General features: G+C 38.6%; 1 protein-coding gene across 2 annotated transcripts in view; it reads left to right on the top strand.

Moving 5' to 3' along the window:
* Positions 1–25,525, top strand: part of LOC127411733 (serine/threonine-protein phosphatase 4 regulatory subunit 3-like) — a 55,133-nt gene that overhangs the window by 1,385 nt on the left and 28,223 nt on the right. For both annotated transcript variants that reach the window (XM_051647455.1, XM_051647454.1), the window contains 6 exons: positions 59–157; positions 255–878; positions 24,177–24,254; positions 24,346–24,462; positions 24,970–25,086; positions 25,277–25,408. In XM_051647455.1, coding sequence (XP_051503415.1) covers positions 59–157; positions 255–878; positions 24,177–24,254; positions 24,346–24,462; positions 24,970–25,086; positions 25,277–25,408 — 1,167 coding nt within the window. The remainder of the gene's footprint in view (positions 1–58; positions 158–254; positions 879–24,176; positions 24,255–24,345; positions 24,463–24,969; positions 25,087–25,276; positions 25,409–25,525) is intronic.

Raw genomic sequence — 25,525 nt, 5'->3', positions numbered from 1 at the left:
GAGACACAGGTCAGATTGATGTTCACGGTCTGTTCTGTTCTCGTGTATTCCTCGTCAGGACACGCTCATAGTCTGGTCTGAAGCAGAGAACTATGATCTGGCTCTGAGTTTCCAGGAGAAAGCCGGCTGTGATGAAATCTGGGAGAAGATCTGTCAGGTTCATCATCTTTATGGGATTTATTTACAACGTGACAATTGAAAGTTTCTTCTCGCTGAGCTGAAGTAAGAGTTTGTGTGTGTCTGCTGGTGTTCAGGTGCAAGGTAAAGATCCGTCCGTGGAGATCACTCAAGACCCCATCGATGAATCTGAGGAGGAACGTTTCGAGGAGATGCCGGAGAGCAGTCACCTGGTGGAGCTTCCACCCTGTGAGCTAAGCCGACTGGAGGAGATCGCCGAGCTCGTGACATCCGTTCTGTCGTCGCCCATCCGCCGGGAGAAGCTGGCTCTGGCGCTCACCAGCTCGGGTTACATCAAGAAGTTGCTGCAGCTCTTCAGGACGTGTGAGGACTCGGAGCATGGTGAAGCTCTTCATCACCTGTACGAGATTGTGCGTGGCGTGCTCTTCTTGAACAAAGCCACCCTGTTTGAGGTGATGTTCTCAGATGACTGCATCATGGACGTGGTGGGCTGTCTGGAGTATGACCCGGCGCTGGTCCAGCCCAAGAGACACAGAGAGTTCCTCACCAAGACGGCCAAGTTCAAAGAGGTGATCCCCATCACAGACTCTGAGCTCCTGCAGAAGATCCATCAGACGTATCGAGTGCAGTACATACAGGATATCATCCTGCCTACGCCATCTGTGTTTGAAGAGAACTTCCTGTCCACATTATCCTCCTTCATCTTCTTCAATAAGGTGGAGATCGTCAGCATGCTGCAGGTGCGTGTCTCAAAGTGCTGTGTTTCACCAACAGCGTCACGTTAAGATACAGGTTCATTGGGGGCCCGGGTAGCTCAGTGGTAAAATACGCTGGCTACCACCCCTGGAGTTCGCTAGCTCGCTAGTTCAAATCCCAGGGCGTGCTGAGTGACTCCAGCCAGGTCTCCTAAGCAACCAAATTGGCCCGGTTGCTAGGGAGGGTAGAGTCACTTGGGGTAAACTCCTCGTGGTCGCTATAATGTGGTTCGTTCTCGGTGGGGCATGTGGTGAGTTGAGCGTGGTTGCCGCGGTGGATGGCGTGAAACCTCCACACGGGCTATGTCTCCGTGGCAAAGACTCAACAAGCCATGTGATAAGATGCGCGGGTTGACTGTCTCAGACACGGAGGCAACTGGGATTTGTCCTCCGCCACCCGGACTGAGGCGAATCACTACGCGACCACGAGGACTTAAAAAAAAAAAAAAAGCACATTGGAAATTGGGAGAAAAAGGGGAAAAATCCCCCCCCCCCAAAAAAAGATACAGGTTCATTTTGAACTGAATTTCTCCTGAGTGTAATTTAGTATTACAGCTCTTTGTTGTAAACAGTAAAGACAAAACCTTAAATTTTAAGCCATTTAAAACACACTAAGGTCCCGAAAGATAAGACAATTAAAATAAATAACTCTGTTATCAAAAAGCAAATGACTTTTTTGGCTTTTCTACTTTAAAATGTTTTGTGCTTTCCTTTAAAATAGCTAGAGTTTACAATATTCAAGTTCAAAATCAAATCCTGTTTTTATACAATGAAGCATGCCACAGGTAAGCAAAATCTAACACAAATCAAACACAACTCACTTCTACACACTGTTCTTGTATTCAAGTTAAGAGTTTTATTATAATCATAACATGAAACTGTAATTAGTAAATTTAATTTAACTCATATAGCCCATAGTTTAGACCACATTCATAAATACACAGGAAGTTTCACAGATTATATAGGCAATGCAAATAACATTCTGTGTTAAGATCAAGAAAAAAAGCATATTATCCTGCACTAATGTTGTTGTTTTTTATTATAGTTAGTCTAAGGCCACATCCACACTAAATACATTTTTGTTTGAAAACTCATTAATTTCACTGCATTTTGGCCTTCAGTCCACACTGAGACGGTGGTGTTGTTCAGCAAAAACTTTTCAAAAACGTGCTCCCAAGTGGATACATTTCACATTGTAATAGACATTTGAAAACGATGATGTATTTGTTCTCATGTGACGCAGCCATAGGCCTGTTGCACGAAGCTAGTTGGAACAAACTCAGAGTTTCAGAGTAAGTTCCAGGTTGACAAAACCAGACAGAGCCATACCGAATTAGATTGGGTTCAGCGATCTCAAGACCCTCGTAATAAACATTCTCTGTCTACTCAAGCCCTGTTCACATGTCACTAGTCTCTGTACTATGAAGTCGCTAGTGGGTGTTCCTACTTCTTTTGCTTTATTGTAATTGGTGGACCGCATGTCTGGCCATATCTGTTGAAAATTTGTTCACAGATGAAATGTACTGCTGGTAAAGCTGAGAAATCATTCTGATTTGACAATAAATCAGTTCTGTTGCAGGGGAGGATGTTTTTATAAACTACAGCCATGCTCAGTACATCATATCATAAACAAGATGAGCGATCTATCAATATATGAATAAAACTCACTCAGACTGTCAACAATTTCTGACACGGTTTTTCACGCATCTTTGTTTTATCATATCCATGTGATTACAGACCAGTAATACTGAACAGTGAAAGCCCTCACAACACTTTAACTTCTGTCTTGCCTGCACTCCACACACAGGAGACTGATGATGTGAGCTCCGCTGTCACTATTCTCATTGGTAGTTGTTCCCAAATGTCGCTCGTCATTTGCATAAAGTTAAACTATTCTCAACTTTGTCGTGTCGCTCGCTGCTCCCACATCTTTTCGCTAACGGTCACTGTCGCTTGTGTCGCCGTAAGTCGCTTTGCTCTCATTGAAAATGAATGACAGACTGTCGCTCTATTTCAAAGTTTGAGGTGACTGGTAGAAAAAAATACTGAATATAATGTGTAATTAAATTTATGTAAGCTCACAATAAGAGCATGCAGGATTATACTTTTTAAAAGCATAAAAATCCATATATTTATTTAAAATGTAAAAGCTTTTTTATTCAATTTAATTAAAAGCCTAATATAATTTAATTGAGTGCAAGCCATGTCACTTTGTGTGATAGTCTACAACCATGGTACTCAACAGGCAGCCTCATTTGTGGCATAATGTTGATTACCACAAAAATTAGTTTAGACTCACTATAAAAACATACTGCAAGTTTCAGAGCTCAAAACGTATTCGTTAGTTCAAAAAAAGGCTTTATTGAAACCAATATTCCTAAATGACTCGTTTCCTACTTCCTCGTCTCTATGTAATGGAGATGAATACATCAGCACAAGTCTGCCTCTGCATAAACATGCCAATGCCTACTTCATCATCGCCTCTTTGGCCTGTCCACAGGTTTGCGGTTAGAGTGGTGATGAGATGAGTTGGCACGTCAGGGAGAAACAAGAGGTTCAAGATGCCTGCAAAGTTTATAAAATGTTGTGCCGTGCCAGGTTGTGGAAAAACAGACTCTTTGCATTTGATTCCTAATGATCCTAACATGAGGAAAGAGTGGCTGACATTTATTTTTAATGAAGTCCCTGATCGTGTCAGTAAGAGAGTGTTTGTTTGTTCTCTTCATTTTACTGTGGATTCTGTTTCAAACAACACACAGTTCGACGCAGGCTTTGCAGAGAGACTTAAATTAAAAGTTGATGCAGTGCCAACTATGTTGGACCCGACAGTAATGTCTCAACAACAAGTGTGAGTATCCATGTAAACTGTATTGCTTCATATGTTACAGACTGTTAGATATGTACTTTGTATTTGAATGTTTTCACCAAAATTTCCAAGCTTAATATTAGAACTATTCATGAGAAACTATTCACTAGATTTATGTTGTTTAGTTTTCTTTGGTTTGATCCTAGTGATTTCAGTCGAACATGTGTATTAGTTTTAATGCTAGCTTCGTGTATCTTGTCACATCTAGCTTTCAATGATAATTGCCTGTAGCATGTTGTCATTGTTTTACTTGAATATTGCTTTCAGAGTGCCACAGATGCACCTATAGAGTATTGATAGCAATCTATTTAGACAATCTCTTTCCTTTTTAATGAAAACAAAGGCTTCTTTCTTAAACAAATATTTTATCAAAGAATATTTGACATTGTTATTATACATTGTCAACAAATTCTAGAAATGAACACTGAGAAAATAAATAAATACAAATACAATAAATAGCTTAATAAACATCAGTACTGTATGTTCAGTATCAGTCAGTTGCTGACCATTTAAATAAAGAATAAATTCAAATACAATAGCTAGATAAACATCAGTACTGTATGTTTAGTATCAGTCAAAGGCTGACCATTAAAATAAAGAATAAATAAAAATAAAATAAATAGCTAAATAAAAATCAGTACTGTATGTTTAGTATCAGTCAAAGGCTGACCATTAAAATAAAGAATAAATTCAAATACAATAAATAGCTAAATAAACATCTAGTATTAGTCAAATGCTGACTATTTCAATACTGCCAGTCAATTAGGGGCAGGTTGTAAAACAAGAAGCATTTACACCTGCTGAGTCAAGAGATAAACAGTGGCAGCGGTGTTACACCGTATTCTGCTATACAGGTTCAGGGGAAACTTTCAACGGTGGGAAACCAGACTTTTAAATATTACATTTTGTAAATGCAACGACTGGAATTGTTCGGTTGAAGGGGGTACCAAACTGCTAATCCTGAATAAAACAGTTTGGTGAATACGTGTTTACACATTATCTTCCACTCAGCTGACAAGGGATGAAAGTAGCTACGTGATTAGCTAGTTAGCTATAAGCTCGTTGTCACGGAGAGCAAAAGATGGACTTTATTTACTTCTCAGCATTGCGTCTCATCAACTAGGTAACAACGTAGCATGAAATCAACACTCAACAGACACAATCCACCACCACACTGTTGTCTGCTAAGCTGCAAAAAGATGCTCTGACAAACTATAGCTGGCTAACATAGCAAACAGATGTGATAAACATGAGTGACATGGTTGTCAGGGACAGGGATAATGTTATATTAGTTAGATTGAAAAGGGAAAATGATGGGGTCATTGTTAATTAACTTTCCAATATGTATTTCACAAACTAGTTAACTTACAGAGAAGACACCGCTTAACTCCGCACCGCTTAACTCCGCCCTGTCTGCTGAGCCACGTCAGCTCAGCTCTGTAAACAGTGGAGTCGGAGCGCGCTCTGCTGGACGGACTACGTTGTGACACCAATTCAAGCATTGTTTTCTACATTATATGTTCTGAAAAAACGTTTTTTTCAGAAGTTTTCATATCTGCGCATATCGGTAAACATGTACGGTATATCGGTGAAAGGCTAATATCGGTGGATAATATCGACCGACCGATAAGTCGGTCGGGCACTATAATCAGCATAATGCCACAAATGCTGTCAATTGTGCTTAACTCGGTCAGGCACTATAATCAACATAATGTACAAATGCTGTCAATTGTGCTTAACTTGACCCGGAATATTCTTTTAAATACCTACAGTATACAGTGTTTCCTATAGAATTCAACAGCAGTGCTGCTGAGTCTGCACCCACGAGCCTCCAATGCTGGACCCGTATTAACGTACGTCGGTGGTGTAATAGCTTAAAATGACCGTAGAATCATTATAGATGGGTTATAATATATGAATATATAAAAATGCTAATAGCTTTTGATAATTTTAGGCTATTGTTATGACACTGGTCTTGATTGATTCCTTGGGTCAAGCCAAGTTCAACAGTACCACATTTGCCATGGTCGGCCAAACTTCCTGTTGGCCATTGTTAATTTAATTGAAAACATACTTTTTCAAACTCCTACTAGATGGTTGGTCCGATTTTCACCAAATTTGGCTCCGATCATCTTTAGACCATGCCAAATAAAGTTGTTTAAAAATTTTTGGAAGACCAAACCGTTCTCAAATAACTCGCAAATAAATTTTACAACGCACACTCCAAATCGATTGTTTGCCTATGTTTCTGCAACGCTTTAGCGTATTTGGACCAAACTTTGTGTGTGTTATGAAAACCATGACCTGAGGGTACTTGAGCAGTTTTGGCACAGCACCACCTACTGGCTATGAGAAACAAAAACTAAATGGCTATTTTTACTTATATCTTCTGAACGGTTTGTCCTAAAATCACGAAACTGGACTATTTAGATTCTGTGGGGCATACCGTGACGAATGATACCATTTTTTCCTATATCTGCCATTTTTAATTTTGTTGTAAAATGCTGTATTTTACAAGTGCATTGGCGTATCATTACGAAACTCTGTGTGTGTTATCGGCACAATGCACTGAAGGTGCTCAAGTTTCAGGACGGCGCTAGCTTGTGGTCAAAAAAATAACGAAATATATAAAAATGCTAATAACTTTTGATAATTTTAGCTTATTGTTATAACACTGGTCTTGATAGATTCCTTGGGTCAAGCCGAGTTCAACGATACCACATTTGTCATGGTCGGCCAAACTTCCTGTCAGTCATTATTAATTTAATTAAAGTAGTAAACCTACTTTTTCTAACTCCTCCCACAGAGATAATCAAATTTTCTCCAAATTTTGCTCAGATCATCTTCAGACCGTGCTAATCAAATGTTTTTGTGAGCTTGCAGTCTAAACTGAATGTAATAACACCAAAAAACATGTACCACCAAATGATAAAAAAACCCACTTATTTCTTGTTGTCATTTTCACTCATTCCACTAAATTTTCTCAAATAAAAAAAAATTACTCTATAGCATCGCCTCTATATTATCACCATAATTCACTCTTACTCACAAACTTGCATGTTGGTTCAGTCTGATAAATCATTCAACTTAATGAATGGAATCACTCAGGGCTGTGTTAACCAAAAATATTGTTAGCCCAAGATGCTCGTAAAGACCATTGGTGCCTATGGTACCTACGAACAACTTACACTATCGATGCTTTTGGGAAATACAGCCCAGAATAGTTAACCCTTTAAAGCCTGAGCCCAAAATTCTGAAAATTCCTTTCTGTGCCAGAATATGATATTCATATCCATTTTCATATTACATTCATATAACATCACACACCTGAACTGTATATACCATATTGAAGAGAAGAACTAGGGCTTTCAAATGATATAAATATATGTATGATTATTTAAGGCTAATCATCCTTTATCAATAAGATTTCACACAGCAGTTTTTACAAAAATCTTCTCTGGCCACCATACATCATCAGACAACTGCATTTTCAACCATTTTAATTACAAGCTAGAGGGAAACTTGGAGTGTATGAAATATACATAATTTTGTGGGCAATGTAGAATAGCAGACATATTACAAATATAATCTATTGTTTAAAAGTTATGACCATTCTAGTGATTAGTGGGAAAATGGAATAAAACAAACATTTAGAATGTTAAGGTACATTTCACATGACCAGTCCCCAAATACTCCTTTTGAGCACCTGCAATAATAAATTGAGATTGCATCTGAAATTGAAGGACACAAACACTGAAATATACATTTTATGTGTTCAATAAAACACACACTTTATTTAATTTGAACATTAGAATTACACATGAATTACACAGCAAATCATACAAAATCACAACTATCCACAGTAAATAAATTTTAAATAAAGAGAGCAGGAACAGAATATATATAAATTCATAATTACTCAACAACTGCAATACCTGCGGAGAGAAGAGAGGGAGAAAAGAGGGGAGGGATAGGATGACAACACCAGTAAACACAGCCCAATCAAGGCCTCATCGCGAAACTGGTCACACTCAGCTGAGTGCCAAGGCTGAAAACAGTTCCTATCACGAACCAAGCAAAGTCTTTTGCCATTACATTCCGGCGCGCAACAAGCTACTTGAGTTTTATTTTCAGTCCTACTTTTTCGATAGCATAACCAACATCTTAGATCTCTTCAAATTTAGGGACATGGGCTGTGTGGAGTGATGATGAAGGAGGGACTACAGGCTTTAGTGTATGCAAAGGGAAACTTGCGTGAATATCGATACCTCCCAGCTGACGAGCCAGGTTTTCTCTGAAATCTGTCTGGGTTAAGTTCATCGGTCTATGCTCATCCCCTGGTGCCGCATGAATGTGTTGCCATTCCTTAAACAATATAAAACTATTGACGGCGGCAATGTCTATGAAGTGGAAAAAAAAAAGTGTCTTCCACCACTTCTGAGTTTTTTGTAGGATGTCGTAAGATTTTATCATTTGGTCTGACCTATCAGCACCGCCCATGTTTTTGTTATAATCGCTGATGACAGTGGGCTGGAGGGCTACTTCTTTTGTCCAGTTGCCATCATTTTTTACAAATCTAGTAATTTCGGTTGAGCCATTCGCATTGTGGAAATTGGAGAGGCATTTAACTGCACTCATGTCCTTCCACTGAATTACAAGTATATTCCCCTCAGTCCTACACCACCTCATATCCCCATGAGCTGTCTTGCGTTCCCATCTTTTGATGTCTTTAAATTCTGCAGGAAACAGTTTATGATTCACCCTGCATGTCCCACAGGCATTAGTTCCCATTTCTAACAACTTAACCATAAGAGCTGGGGACGTGTAAATGTTGTCAAACCAAACATTGTGGCCCTGGTCTTTGAATGGCTGCAGTAACAATTCAACTACTTTGGTGGCCAAGTCAGTGACATGCCCATCATGACTACCTGTGTAACCATTAAAGTCGAGAGTATACCCCGAGTCTGATGTTGCAATTACCCATAATTTAAAACCCCACCGAGTAGGCTTGCCCTTCATGTATTTTTTTAATCCTGACCGAGCTTTAGACTTGACTATATGTTCATCTATTGCGAGATTTTGGTAGGCTGAAAGAGCTGCTGGCATTTTTGTTTGAGGTGGTCCATAAGATAACGCAACTTCCTAAGGCGATCCTGATTATCCTCTGTGGTAGGGTCTACAACATGTAGAGCTGCTAAAAGAGCCTTGTTGCGGTCACGGGACATAAATCCCCTCGCCCACGAGCCCTGAAGTGAATTGGTTCCCCATTGACGATGGGAATCAGGGAGAATTGAAAACCCCATGTAAATGAGCAACCCAAGAAATTTGTAAAATTCATTGTGGGTCACCTCCATCCAAGCTCCTTGGTAGCTGGAATATGACAGACACTTTAGGATGAGCTCCCGCCCCTGACGGTTTGTAAAGCTGCATATCTCAGCAACTACAGCCTGAGTAAAAAAACAGCATGAAAGTCAATTTCTTGCAACATTATATTGGAGGTTGACCACACAGCCTGATGCACGCTACCTAAGTCAATACCGAATGGACGGCTAGGCTTAAATGGGAGAGGTTTTGGTGCCTGTGAATCGATGTCAGAGTACGAAGGATAAGAAACAGAGTCAGGGAAGCATTTACGCTTTCTAGCTGACTTGGGACCTGTGCGAGAATGGCTAGCCATACCCAAAATTATAAGAGTAACAATGTTGGTGTTACTGTGAATATCAGTCATATGAGACATAGAAACAAACAATACATACACATTCATATATAGCCAGTTGATGGTCTTGGCTGGGGATAAAAAAAAAAAAAAAAGTACACAATTGGTAGCCAGCAGTGTGTTCTTCACAAGTCCATACACTGAATAGTCACCAAAGGCTTGCAGACTAAGCAGAATGTCCAACTGCAGACAGCCCTCTCACACTTTCGTTGTGAACAAGGAAGCTACACACAATCTAAAATCATGTCTGTGTGATGGATTGGTTAGGCTATCTGCTAAATTATAGAAAGATATCTACCATTTTTTTTTATTACATGGGAAAATCAACAAGTTAGATAACTTATCTAACTAGCAGGCCAGTTTCCAGGCAGGTCTGAACAGTGTCTGGTCTCTGCCTCACATTACTTCAGGCGGATTTTTCACAAACGACGAAATTGGAAAATAAAAATTACTGATATTTAGTTAAAAATATACATAGCATTGCTAGTTAATGTTTATTTAGCAAGTTTCACAGAAATTTTTTTAAAAATAGAGGCTAGCTGCCTGTCCAATGAACGCCGACGGTCATGTCATGTTTTCCAGAAATAACTAGCATTACTCCTACAAATAAATGCTTCGTAACTAAAACGTTTTGACAAAACAAATGGGAGTCGGAGTGGGATCAATGTTTAAACAACAAATTACGGGAGATAAATCTTGTTGTTGGAACAAGATATGTGTTCCCTTTTAATAATCGCTGGGATGAAGTCATTTATACACGATGCTGGATAGGACATACAAGACTCACACACCAGTTTTTACTATCAGGAGAAAATTCACCAAAGTGCTCATCTTGTCAGAACCCACTATCCATTAAACATATTTTACTGGACTGTCATACTTCTACACATCTGAGGAACCTGTATTATTCAGTTGATACTTTTGAAAAGGTTTTTAATCAAGTGAATCCAAACGTAGTTTTAAGGTTTTTAGGAAAAATGAATCTTAAACACCTTATTTAACTCTATTTTTAAATAACTAAACCTGGCTCCCGCCATGAATATAGCCATAGAAGCTGGCATGGCGTAAAAAAAATTAAACAAACAAACAAAATAACAAATGTTCAGTATACTATCCCCTTAACTTTACATTTTCAAATTTAAATGGTTGTTACTATTGAAAGCTTGGGACTAGAGACCTAATTTTGGTCTCTTTTTAAAGAAGACACTTGGGAGATTATTGTGCAATCAGTTAAGTTAATTTAAAGTTATAGAAGTTTATTGAAATGAAAATGCAATGCACTAAAATTTTATTTTATTTTATTTATTAAAAAAAAATATATATAAGAAATATATGTGGTGGCCAAAACATTTATAGAAAATTAAAGCCATATATCAAGTTGTGTCCCAAATTTCAAGGAAGTTATAAAAACCCACATTTCTTAGAATTATTGTAGACGCAGAACCAAATGTGGCCACAAGATGGCCACAAGATGACATCAAAGCTCCATTGTTCCAAGAGTGACATACTCTGTTTTAAATGCTTGACATTCTGAAATGCCTGGGTCTACAGACCTAATTATGGTCTCTCTTTAAAGAAGACACTTGGGAGATTATTGTGCAATCAGTTAAGTTAATTTAAAATTATAGAAGTTTATTGAAATGAAAATGCAATGCACTAAACTTTTATTTCATTTATTAAAAATACATAATAAAATATACATGTGGCACCCAACAAAATACAGAAAATTAAAGCCATACATCAAACCAAGTTGTGTCCCAAATTTCAAGTAAATAAAGTATAAAATACCATATTTATCAAACATTTACAAGGCCCAGTAATAAGTGGCCACAGGATGAAATGAGAACTCCATTGTTGTAAGAGTGAATAAAAAGAATTTCAGAAATATTTTGAAAAACAAATTTAAGAAACACCACTCAAACCACATATGAGGACATACTATTTTATTGCAAAACATTATATAAAATGAATTACAGATTACAATTATTATAATTACATTTATAATGCATGGTTTAAGTGTAAGTATTGTTAGCAGTGGAAGCCAGTAATTATTCACATTTCTAAAAAAATATATAATTTATGGCAGAAAAATATTATATAATAGTTTGTTTACACCACTAAATAAAATAATAATTGATCCGAAGAGCCCATTCATGCACCCTGATCAGCGCCTGTGGATTTAGCTTTAGCCCTATAGCTGCTATGAGTCCAAACACAGAATATGAAACTAGGATGACATCACTGTTTTGGAATGAACAAGGCCAACCCCTGTAACCATAGAAACATCATACCAATGGCTACATGACCTGTCAAACAAATCTTGACTAGCGATCCATTGGCTGGATCTATTCACTGAAATAGACAATACAAAATTTGGAGAGGCCATGGAGCCTTTGATCTGGATTTATTGACAGCTCCGCCTGTGAATCACAGAGAGACTCGTGGGTGGGCTCAAACAGTGCGTAAGTTTCGCAGAATAGCGGAGACCTCAAGACCTCGATGCTGATTGATAAAATAAGCTTTATATTCAGTATTTTATTGATAATTGACATTTTAATTTATGTGATGACTCAAGCAATGGATGATCAGTTGTTATTTTCCTCAAAGCTTGACAACTTTCAAAATTAGTCATTAGCTCCACCCAACAGGAAGTCAGCCATTTTGGATTGAATGTGCATTTATTTTTAAATTGCAGGCCCTGAGCTTTTGAATACTCCTCCTAGGGGAATCATGAGACTGTCACCACATTTATACAACAATATGGCAAGACATTGAAGATGCTAAATTGCAAACAGATTTTGATATATCGAACGGTGTTGCCATTGCGAGTCATTAAATTAATGGTAAAAAATGGGAAACAGGAAGTGTCTCGTATTTTCTGTGTGCAATGTGTGATTTAGATCAAAATTGAGAAGTATGTTTAGTCTTGGGGGCTAATCAAATGGATTTGACTATTTTGTGTCCCAGTCATAGCTCCACCACCTGACAGCAGGAAGTGTGACTCTTACAACAGACTTTAAAATAGTCCTCTTATTTTTACTCAAATTGCTTAAATTGTTTAGAATAATGTCAAATGCCAAATGCATGTGTCCACCTTGCATTGTTTTCCTAAAGCCACCGGGTGGAAATGAACCCATGGTGCTTGGGCCCGTCATCGCTGCTTGCAGCTATATTTGTAGTAATAACTGTCAAATAATGAAATGCCTCAATGCAGAATATTACTTTGACTATTTTTATTAAACGTAAATACCAATAGATAATATAAACCTATTTAACAGAACATACATGTCACCACAGGGCTCCAGACTAATTATGAGAGCGGTGGCACTGGTGCCACCAAGTTCTACAGATGGTGGCACCAGCACCTGATTTGGTAGCAACAGTGAAAAAAGTTTTCTTTGTTTTTAATTTAAATAAACTCTGAAATGATAGAAACGAATAAAAATGGTGACATTACTATATATTATTTTGTCGCTGAAATGCACATTAGACAGTATAGTATTGATTTTGACTTGGTGCAACAGTAAAATCTGTAAAAAAGTTTTATACATAGGCCTACTTAATTTATTTAGGCTAAATTTAAATATTCTGAGTGTGATCCTACTGATTAAGTACAGTAATCTCAAAGCCAGTTACTTTTTCCTACATTTAAAAAGCAAACTCTAGAACAGATTTTACACCGAAGAAAAACTGATTGCTTGGACCATAATAATTATGAAAAGTTGCCATAGTTCCTCCATTGTCTTTAGTTTTAAGTGATATTTGTAATTAGATCACAGGTAATCACTGGTAAAACCATGCATGGCTTCTCACTATGATAGTAAGTAAATTCAACAAAACTATGGCATTTTTGTTATGAAATGAAAAACTATATATTTAGAAACTATAAAAACAAAATAGAAACTTTTTGAAACTGACAATTGTAACAGAAATTATGTAATAGGACTATATAAATAATATACAGATTTTTAGTATGAATATAATACATTTCTGCCAAAATACAATTGTTAACACATTAAGTGTTACTATAGTAAAGCCAAGGTAAATCTTTGTTAGGGTGGGGATGTGTGGATTGTAGAGCCTTATAATTTATGTTCTCGTCAGTGTTGTTTATAACGGTGTGACGTTAAACATGGTTTTAAACTCGTTTAGTCACCTAGGCAAGAGACACTAAGGGTTTTCCACAGCCAAATTCAGTCTCGCGCCACACTTCCCGCAGCGCTGTTTATAATTGTTTGAGCTGCGTGGGTGACACCTGTTTTACATCACATGAACTTATTTACATGATGCTGGTGTAATCTAATGCAGTTTTGTAGAATTATTTAATGTAGTGACAGCCAACACAATAAGCTCTGCTCGTTTTTAAACATCATTATTTAGTGGAGGGGGAGGACGATTAGCCTGAATGTTGTTTTGCATTGACCACTCGGTTTGGCTCGATCACACTTACTAATATAGTTAGAAAAAAGTAATTTAGCACAGCATTGAATAGCAATATCTCTTTGTTCAAACACCAGCCAAAACATTTAACTGTTGAATATTTTCCTCACAAAAAGGATGCACTTCCAATATGTTAACTCACCATCTTCACCAACAGCCAGGTACAGCATCCCTTTGTTAATTAATCCTTATAAAAAGTTGAGGGCATTATAGCACTTTAATACAAGTGTCTTTCAATACAAGACTGAGATAAGTTCTGAATTTACTGACTACACGTGCTGTTGAGTGCATTTGTTTACATTTGGCAACACTCAGCTATATATAGGTATTGCTGTTAACCCTTTAGACCTGCTCTCAATGTAATAATATATAAAAGGGCAGTTTTATTTTGTTTGGTTAAGCCTATGACTTGTATTTTTAAATGATAGAACCGTATGTTTGCTTCTGTCCTGGTTCAGCGTGCAGTGTAAAACAGGCATGAGACTGCTCTGCACTCGCGCTGCTCAGGTCATTGAGCTAGCTGATAATTGATCCGGGTAGTGGCTAGCGCCGTTACGTTCCGCTTTTGCAGTGGTTGCTGTTTGATGTTTCTCATGCGAAACAGAAAACGGACGCGTCGCACATAATCAATGAGTGTTGGCACTGGTGCAACATTTAGGGCTGGGCGATATGTAAAAATGATTTTATCGATAATCGCCTGAAAAAATATCACGATAGCCGATTACATCGTCAACTCCCCTGCCAAGGGTCCAATTTTTTTGCCTTATTGATTTTACTTGATTGATTGATTTTAAAAATTACTAATTTATTGAAACACGAGAAAAAAACTAAAGACTTTTCTAAATTCAAATTGCGCTTTAAACTAAACAGAAAAAAGCAATTAAATAACGAAATGATAAAAAAAACATTTAACCACCTCCCCAAATCCAAACATTTACTGGCTCTATTTGCCATCAAGCAAGCGTCTGTCAACAGTGGATAATTACTAATAGCCTACAGATTAAGAACTAAAGACAATTATAAATGTAAAGATAATAATAATCATAATAAATACGCCTAATAAATTCCCTTGTGTTCCCAAAATAATGATGCCAAATGTGTGTTCTTATCGAATTTGTGTTTGTATTGCGTTTTGGTAATACGGTTAATGCTGCCTAAAGAAAAGAAAATAGAACTCAATTTTAGATTTAATCACTTTTGTCTGTTTCTTTAATTCAAGGATATATTACTGAACCTGCAGAGTTGCGTTCACAATGCATGTTAACTGCATGGAAATAAAGCAAACTAAACTCACAGCACCTCAAATCAAATCACTTTTATTGTCACTCAACCATATACACAAGTGCAATAGTGTGTGAAATTCCTGGGTGCAGTTCCGAGCAACATAGCAGCCATGACAGCGATGAGACATATACCAATTTAAAATAAACATCAGATTTACACAACACAATTTAAAATTTAATATACACAATTACAACACAATATACAAATAATAACATACAGTGTACAGAATACAGTACACACAAAATAGAATACACATTATACAATAAAAAATAGTATATATAAAATGTACAGTAGGTTGTATTGTACTGTATTGACTTTCAGGCTGTCGGTTGATAGTCAGTTGCCAGTGTGTTGTTAAGAGAGAATATAATTTATGTCAGTCCAGTGTGAGATATAAGATTAATAAAGTGCAGTGCTGATGTATATTGATCATGAGAGATCAAAAGTTCAAAAGTCTGATTGCTTGGGAAGAAGCTGTCATGAAGTCGGCTGGTGCGGGTCCTGATGCTGCGATACCGTCTGCCTGATGGTAGCAGTGAGAGCAGCCCATGGCTCGGGTGGCTGGAGTCTCTGATCCTCTGAGCTTTTTTCACACACCGCCTGGTATATATGTCCTGGAGGGAGGGAAGCTCACCTCTAATGATGTGTCTGGCAGTTCGCACCACCCTTTGCAGGGCTTTGCGGTTGTGGGCAGTGCTATTGCCGTACCAGGCGGAGATGCAGCCAGTCAGGATGCTCTCTACAGTGCTGGTGTAGAACCATGTGAGGATGTGGCAGTTCATTCCAAATTTCCTCAGCCGTCTCAGGAAGAAGAGGCGCCGATGAGCCTTTTCACAACGGCCTCAGTGTGGACAGACCATGCGAGTTCCTCAGGTGATGTGGACACCCAGGAACTTGAAGCTGCTGACTCTCTCCTCTGGTGCTCCATTGATTGTGATGGGGCTGTGTTCTCTTTCTCTTCTCCTAAAGTCCACCACAAGCTCCTTTGTCTCGCTGACGTTGAGGGAGAGGTTGTGCTCCTGACACCAGCATGTCAGAGTGTGCACCTCCTCTCTGTTTCATCATTGTCAGTGATCAGACCTACCACCGTCGTATCATCAGCAAACTTAATGATGGCATTGGAGCTATGTGTTGCCACACAGTCATGTGTGTACAGGGAATACAGGAGTGGGCTGAGAACACAGCCGTGTGGGGCTCCAGTGTTGAGGGTCAGTGATGAGATGTTACTGCCCATTCTAACCACCTGGCGTCTGCTTGACAGGAAGTCCAGGATCCAGCTGCACAGCGAGCTGTTTAAGCCCAGAGCCCGGAGTTTCACATCAAGCTTGGAGGGCACTATGGTGTTGAATGCTGAGCTGTAGTCTACAAACAGCATTCTCACATAAGTGTTCTTTTTTTCCAGGTGGGAGAGAGCAGTGTGTATTGTAGATGCAATGGCATCATCAGTGGAGTGGTTGTTGCGGTAAGCAAACTGCAATGGGTCCAGTGAGGGAGGCAGCACAGAGCAGATGTAATCTCTGATTAGTCTCTCAAAGCATTTGCTGATGATGGGGGTCAGAGCAACAGGACACCAGTCATTTAAGCAAGTGACTTTGGTTTGGTACAGGCACAATGGTGGACGTTTTGAAGCATGTGGGGACCACAGACAAGGAGAGGGAAATGTTGAAAATGTCCATTTAAAAACACCAGCCAGTTGGTTCACGCATGCTCTGATGCGGCCCGGAATGCCATCTTGACCTGCAGCTTTACGGATATTCACCCGTCAGAAGGATCGGGTTACATCCGCTACAGAAACGGAGAGTGAACTAACCTTTGTAGCTTCGGCCGTGAGAGCTGTCTCCGTGAGGGCGGTGTTATTTCCCTCGAAACGACCATACAATTATTTAGCTCATCCGGGAGAGAGGCAGCGGTGTTCACGGCGGAGTTTTTATTCCCTTTGAAGTCTGTGATATTAATTTCCTGCCACAGGCTTCTAGAGTTGGTGGTGTTAAACTGTCCTTCAATCTTGTTCCTGTACTGGCGTTTTGCTGCTCTGATAGTTTTGCGGAGGGCATAACTGGCTTGTTTATGCTCCTCCGCGTTCCCGGAATTAAAAGCGGAGGTCCGCGAATCAAGTGCCACGCAAACGTTGCTATTAATCCAAGGTTTCTGGTTGGGATAGATCCGTATTGTTTTGGTCGGAACAACATCCTCTACGCACTTTCTGATGAAACTCGTTACGCTATCAACGTGAAGCTCGATGTCATGAGAAATTCCAGATCAGGAGAGCAGAAAGACTTGATAGAATGTACGTTCCTCTGATCACACCAGGATTTAGTGACCATAAAACATACACCACCACCTCTGCTTTTACTTGAGAGGTCTTTCGCTCTGTCCGCTCTGTGCACGGAGAACCCCGTGGGTTCGATGGCTGAGTCTGGAATCGCCGCAGACATCCAAGTTTCTGAAAGGCAGATAATGTAGCAGTCTCTCGTTGGAAAGAGATCCGCGAGACTGAACATTTGCCAGTAGAATACTGGGTAGCGGGGGTCGATTTGCGCGACGTCTTACTCTGATGAGAACGCCGGCTCTATTTCCCCTTTTCCTTCTGCGTTTTCTGCGGCCGGGCAGCCCAGAAAAAGGGCTCCGCTGCCGTGTTTGTAAACAGCAGGTCGGCATTGAGGAATTTGAAGTCCGGTTTATGGTGTGCAATTGCAGAACCAATGTCCAAAAGTGTTTGTCTGTCGTAGACAATAAGGCAGACAACATCCAAGACAAAAAACATAAGAATTGTAATCAAAAAACTACAATGTTGTTCACTCACCTCCTGAGATGATCGGAGATTATTTGCTGCAGACAACATTATTCTTGCAAACAGTTTTCAGAAGAATGAAACAGAGAAAAAAAAAGAGTGAACACTTGTTACACATGACAGGCTCGTGCTGCATGCCTGTGAACAAACAACGTATTTTTATCGCATTTTGGGACATCACATAAAAACTGCTGGATGGAAACACAAAGATACGAATAAAATCTCCAAAATGCGCATCAAAAACATGTATGCTCGCTTGAGGTGGATATATTTTTTTATTCGATAAGAATGCTTATATACTGTGAAGGAAACACATTTACCGAACAAACTCGTATTGAATTTGGACCAATCCTCTCATCTGAAATGTTGCTGTCATTCTAAATAAATGGAGTCCTGAAAATCCAAAGCCTGTATAGAGTTTGCAGAGAAATATCAGTCAAATACAAACTTGAACTGTCCGCAGAGCAAGTTTATTGACCATTTAAAAAATAAAATAATTATAGATCCACACGGTAGGACGCCATGCGAGAAGCAGACGTGTGAGCGACTAGGTCTGCGCACTTTGCTAGTTTTTAAATTATTTTCATGTTATAATCCGGTGAGATTCGATACACCCAGTTACATATTTGCTCTTTGAGGTAAACATGGCAAAGAAGTCAAAATCCTCAGACTAAGATCCAAGAATTTTGGCTGAAGGTGCAAAGTTTTGTGTGTGATGTGTTGGGCACTCAGGTCTCGTTCTGCCCCAGACTCTGTATTTTGGGAGATGGGAGGTCATGGATTTGGAGGATAAGTACATGAAGGACTGGGTTTTGACCAGTGTGATGATTGGAGTTGGAAGTCGGATGGAGCACCCTCATTCAGATGGGGAGGGTGGCTGCTTTCGAGGAGGGATCGAGCAGAAGGATGGGAGTTAGGGATTTTTACAATAAAAAAAAAAATGGGGCAATTACTTAATATATTTGGGGGAGTCTCGAGGAGGGGTGGTGGAGAGAGTAATTTAGAGTTTTTATTTTTTAATTTTATTTTTTTATTATAGTTGGTTATTGTATTTTATTTTATTTTTTGTTGTTTTAGTTTTGTGTTTTTTTGTTTTGTTTTTTTGTTTTTTTGTCTATATTGACCACAGGGTTGTTTGTTGTTGGGGTCAGGGTGGGGTGGGAGTTTGGTAGGGGGAGGGGATATAGTGGGGGTTTAATGTAAAGCGATTAATTCAATATATATATATGGTGTTTATGAATCAATAAAAATGTTAATAACAAAAAATAGATCCACACGGTAAAGACATAAGGATGAAGAAACGTGCACACATTCTGCTGATGCACTGTTGCTCTCAGTTATGAGACAAAGTTCTTTACAGTGTTTTGTCTGTGCTTTGTGTGCTATAAAATGCAAGTATTTTATAAAAGAAAAAAAAGAGTAAAATTTCCCCGAATGTGACAGTTTTGTTCTTTTAAACAGATGGGATAGAAACACTGCTTTATTCACACTTTGTTCTTGTGATATTCAGATTTTAGCATAAATTAAATTCACAACTTGGATGGAAAAATACCGCTTTTCTTTTGTCTGCTCTTAAAAATATAATAAGGTGTGTTTCTTTAAGCGCATCACAGCATTTCTTGTCATGTCACTCCGAGACGTCTTACAGATCGCCCGCCTGTTGCAGTTAGATGAGCAAAATGAAAAATATTTGGGTGAGCTTGCGAACTGTATTCAGCCTCGTCGCATTTGGTGGGTGGCGGCTTTGTTCCACACCCTGGGCTACAATTTAATATATCCATGGTTTTTGCCTTTTCCCGATATTGTCGATCATCGTCTGTCAACTGAGTGTTGCAATCGGCATCTGGATCTTTTTAAGACATCGTCGATATTTGATTACATCGTCCTATCGCCCAGCCCTAGCGACCTCTTAAAATAAAAAAAAATAAAAAAAAACTTGGTCTCACCGGCGGGAAATATGGTTGAAAAATGCGACCATTTAGTCACAGTCTGGAGCCCTATTTCTACTACCTTTGCCAAAAAAGTTATCAAAGTAAAAGGCTTTCCACTAGAAGAGATAAGTAGGTCTATCATGCTGGGTCTCCTGCTTCTCTGTTGTGTACGCACTCGCAAACAGCCTTTGATGGGCTGCTATACGGTGATGTCACTGTGAACATGTGCATGTATTTGTATGTGTATGTGGTGGGGTCGCTTTTGCTTCATACAGTTGTGAAATGTCAATAGTTTATAGTGGCACTCATAATTCATCAGCGGTGCGCCACTACTGAATGCATATAGGGGCTTCACTACAGCGTGTTTAGAGTCCCACAGACACACTACACCTACCCTTAAACCTAACCTTCTTTTGCAAAAATTAACCATTGTTTTACTACAGTCACCATGATATTTTGTAGTAAAATCAAAGTAAAAATTAAACCTGGTTACTATATTAACACCATATTACTGTAGTAACATCAATGTAAATTGCATCAAATCTATGGTTTCTGGCAAATAACATGGTTACTACAATATTACCATAGTAAAACTACCGTTATATTAATTTGTATGTATTATTATAAGTAGCATTAAAGAAAATATTAAGAGAGGAGACTGCAATCAGATTGGGAAAAAGAGTTTGACAAATGCGGAATTTAATCCATGTCGAAAATGCACAGGCACACTGGCATTACAACCCATGCCATTGGAGCAACACTCTCAGTGCAGTTTGTCATAAATATCTATGTTTCCAATAGACCAGTGATATTTTGGTTATCTCCCTAATCAATCACACCTTATTCAACTCATCAGCTCGTTAGTGGAGACTCCAAGACCTCAATTGGGTGTGTCAGAAAAGGGACATATACAAAATGTACAGTGTTGGGGGGCCTCCAGGAACAGGGTTGGGAACTACTGCAGTAACATTTTTGGGGGGGTGCAGCTGTTATTTACACCTGGGTGCAAGCAGTGTGTATCTCATCAACAAAATCACTGGCGAAAACGTTCATTGACAAAGGGTTTTTGGATTTCGTCTACGATACCAAAGACGAGATGAAAAGGCACATCATGGTGATAAACGATTTTATTTATGCATACTGTTGATGAAAATATGACTAGATCAAAATTATAATGCAAGATATTAACAGTGCAAGATATAAACAGAAGAAGAAACATCTAGAGAATCTGTATATAGAAGAACATATTAGATGGATTTCTAATCCATTAATCCAGGGATTTCTCTGCTTGAGCTGTGTGAGTAATATGAACACGCTAACAATAGCAAAATGAACCGCTTCAAAACCTCATTCAGACACATCCTATTTATACATGAGTTTAATTACTATATCCACAACATATGTGTAATATAACAAATGACATCTGCACTGTGAAGCGAATGAACAGGTGAACTTGAACTAAATGACGCTCTAGTCAGAATACAGAAGACGTTGCTTAACTTGCGTTATGAATACACTGTTTCCATAAGAAACACGCTACACACAATGTAATATCCTTTCATAGAAAATAAGTTAACTTCTAAAAAGTAGCTAATACTTCAGTATATTCATTATTATTTAAGCTCAGATTTTTCACAAGGACAGTATGCATATTTATATGTTTGATACATGTTTAAATTGGAAAATGTTTATACTTTTTTCCTAAATGTTTTAATATTTGATTGAAGTTTGGTCTGTTATAGTTTGACACACTTTTTTGTCCATCAAATAAAATATTATTTGTGTTGACAAATGAATTAATATGACATGACAAAATATTGACTAATTTTAAAGGCCATTTTTGTCAAAAGACTAAAACAAAAAAATTAACACTGGTTGCAAGTAGTCACTCTGTAAAGATAAATGTAACTTTGGACAACATTTACATTGCATTCCTTCAAAGGCAACGGGAAGTTTATTAGGAATTCTGTCCAGTGTTGGAACACTAGAAAACTGCATTTCAGAGTGTACATGGAAATGACGCAGGGCCACACTTCATACGTTTTTTTTATATGCTAAGTAAGTGGATTTTAGCGTTTTTAGATGTTTCAGTGTGGATGAGAAACTTTTTGAAAAGGGCAGTGTGGGTGGAGAACTTTTTGAAAATGCAGTTTTCAAATTTATCCAGATAAATGGGGACTTAACCTAACTTACCATCACATGTGAAATATGCAAAGCCTCCACTGCAGATCTTTGGCATTTTCCACACCTTGTTACGAACAAACTTTTTTGACCACCAGTTACCCAATTTTACCATCATCTTAGTTCACACTTGGCAGGTTTGGTTCGATTAAAACGCACTCTGGTGCGATTGCTCTGTTAGTGCGGTTCATTTGAACAAGTGTGAATGCTGCCATCCGAACCTTGGTACGTACCAAACAAGCGGACAGAGACCCTCTGAATAGTGAGTCTCGGTCCGCTTCCAAACGAACTCTGGTGTGGTTCGATTGATATATGAACGCAGCATGGACCAAAGATGTCTAAACGGACCAATAACAGGAAGTAATTTGCCTAATACTGACCTCAAGCATACCTGGTGGTTCTCATCATAGAAGCTATGTTGCCCATTACATTTTGATACAGGCGTCAGAACCGCCGTCACCCGTCCTTGCAGCATATCTTCGTTTGTGTGTGCAACGGAGGAATTCCTGCTGCTGTTTTGACACCTTTACACATTTTATTAACTTTTCGTTTGTTCTCAGCTGGTAAAAATACCACCATATATATACACATAAATCCAACGAGCACATTTAGCCCAGCAGCCAGCATTCTTTTGGATGTTCGGAAAGTTCCGTCGCAAAATATTCATCATAAAAGCTGTCCAGTCAGGTTGTGACCTTATCCTTAGCCTTTTGTTTTGTATCTTTAGGTTCGGTGTTAAAAATGCCAGTGTGAACGCTAAGTGAACCAGGACTAAATTTATCATTTTCTTTTTTGGTCCGGACCAAGAGAAGCAAACTACAAGTGTGAACACACCCTTAGATTTATTTATATACACTACTGGTCAAAGGTTTAGGGTCACTTACTCATTCGCTATTTATTTATTTTTTCACATTTTTGAATAATAGTAAAGTCATCTAAACTATGGAATGGAACTATGTTGAGACTAAAACAATCCAAAATAAATCAAAACTTAGTTGTATTTTAGCATCTTCAAAGAATCCACCCTTTGCCTAGAATTTGCAGTTAAACAGTAAATGCATTGCATTAAACAGTATTGAAGGAGTTCCCATCTATGCTGGGTACTTTTTTGCTGCTTAACTTTATTATTCATTCCAAGTAATCCATTTCAAGAACTTTTTTTTAGTTCTTTTTTTTTTAAGAAATTTTAATTTTGCAATGAAATGAATGTTGGCACAATTATATTTTTGTCTACAAAACTAATTTCAAACATTTAAGCATACACCTTCAGATCAAAAGAGAGAAACGCTCTTCTTTACTGTGATACTGTGTTGAGTTTTTAGATTAGTGTATTAACTTAGCTGTTACAGATGTTTGGAATTGTGGAAATGTGAGGGCTGACACAGCAGGGATTGCTGCCATTCAGTGTCATGGACTGACAGTCACGCAACATTTGTGTGTCAGAGGAACAGTTTTGATCCAGACTGATATAATACACACTTCTGAGGGAGATTCATGAGCCCTCTACAGGAAGAAATCACTGGCTTTGCACAAGTTTAGTGAGGTTCGTGGATTAAATCATTGAAAGATATTAAATAGTTTTCTTTTAAATATCTGTGTATTGACAGATAGCGTATGATAGAAGTTCTATTGCTATCATTAGACAGGACAGTTAAAAGTTACAGGGAAGGGTTGAGGAGAGATGGGTAGAATTAAACACGTGGGCACTTTGAACATCATGAGCTCATGCGCTGAACTGCTTGAATGAAGCTTTGTTGCACACTAGTCTATTGTGGTAACATGATGGCACATAACAAAATGGCTTTTTTATTGGCTGAGCCATCACAGCTTGTGAAACCAGTCAGCCAAACAGCACAATTTATCGTCCAATGCCGATAATTTAAACATAATAAATATCGGCAGATATATCGGTTAACCACTAAAATTAATAATAAGGTTTTGTCTTATTTTCTGTTGGCTTTGCACGAGAATTAGCAGCCAGCATTCAAGTGTGCGATGCTATATTCCAGTGATAGTTTCTCTATGCCACGTCTGAGGCACATTTCAAAAGTGTGCGATATTGTGTTTTGTTCAGGAGGATGAGAAGTTCCTGACTGAGGTGTTTGCTCAGCTGACAGATGAATCCACAGAGGAGGACAAGAGGAGAGAGCTGGTACAGCACTCACATACACTGACAGTATGATACTGCTTCAGCTCTCACGTACTGATGACATGTGTCATGTGTTTCTGTGTCATTTTCACAGGTGAACTTTTTTAAAGAGTTCTGTGTGTTCTCACAAACATTGCAACCGCAAAACAGGGACGCTTTCTTTAAAACACTGGCAAATCTTGGAATTTTACCAGCCTTGGAAATTGTGATGGTGAGTTGAACGGAGGATTCACGACCTGCTGTCAGCATGCAGTTAAAGTGTCTTCATCTGTAATCATTGCCTTCACTTGATTACACTTGTGACTAGGGGTTGCATGACTACTGATTTTTTAATAGTCGTAATCCAGCTTGAAGCGCTTTTCTAATTCTCACCGAATCGTGTTCTTGGAGCAAACAGCAACCAGGTCAGATGTCCAAACACACAAAGTTGTGCTGATCATGTTGAAAATCGCTAACTAGCGCTAGCGGGTGCCTTTTTAAATGATTATGCATAGCACTAGTATTTCTGTTATATTTGAGGGGAAGAGTCATTTATATTCATAAGTAAAGCGATAATCGATTGGATGATTTAGTAATATTCATCTGGAAAGCACTACCTGATTGGTCAGAGAAACTTAGTCTGTGCAACCCCTACTATTGACATATATTATACATGTGAAACCACGAATAGTTTGTTTTGCACAGAAGTGTATTGAAATGTGAATGTTGTGGGTTGAAGGGTATGGATGACATGCAGGTGAAAGAAGCAGCTACAGATATCTTCTCTTATCTAGTGGAGTTCAGTCCGTCGATGGTCAGAGAGTTTGTGATGCAGGAGCCGCAGCAGGCTGATGATGTGAGTATGACACATAATCAAATGCTGAAGTATTTTGCACGTGTGCTAATCTTACTGTGTGTCCCAATCTCATTCTTCACAGTCTCTATTTAATAAAGCAACAAAAGCCCATGAAGCTGGTTGTGTTTGTGTGTTTTCTTTAGAGCAGTGTTGTTTTTGAATGCACTGACGGGTGTTCCTCTGTGTTTAGGATGTTCTGCTGATTAATGTGGTGATAAAGCAGATGATCTGTGATTCAGACCCGGAGCTGGGTGGTGCTGTGCAGCTCATGGGTCTCCTGAGGACCCTCATTGACCCAGAGAACATGCTTGCTCCAGCCAATGTGAGTGTGAACTCTTCATTTAGTTATTTTTTTATTATTATTTGTAAAGAGCTTTTCACAATACACATTGTTTCGAAGCAGCAACTCCTCCACTGATGTTTATTGTGTAGTTTCTCG

This window comes from Myxocyprinus asiaticus, chromosome 21, assembly GCF_019703515.2.
Source record: "Myxocyprinus asiaticus isolate MX2 ecotype Aquarium Trade chromosome 21, UBuf_Myxa_2, whole genome shotgun sequence".
NCBI lineage: Eukaryota > Metazoa > Chordata > Actinopteri > Cypriniformes > Catostomidae > Myxocyprinus > Myxocyprinus asiaticus.
Note: the sequence above shows the minus strand (reverse complement) of the source record. Positions and strands in the feature narration are given on the sequence as shown.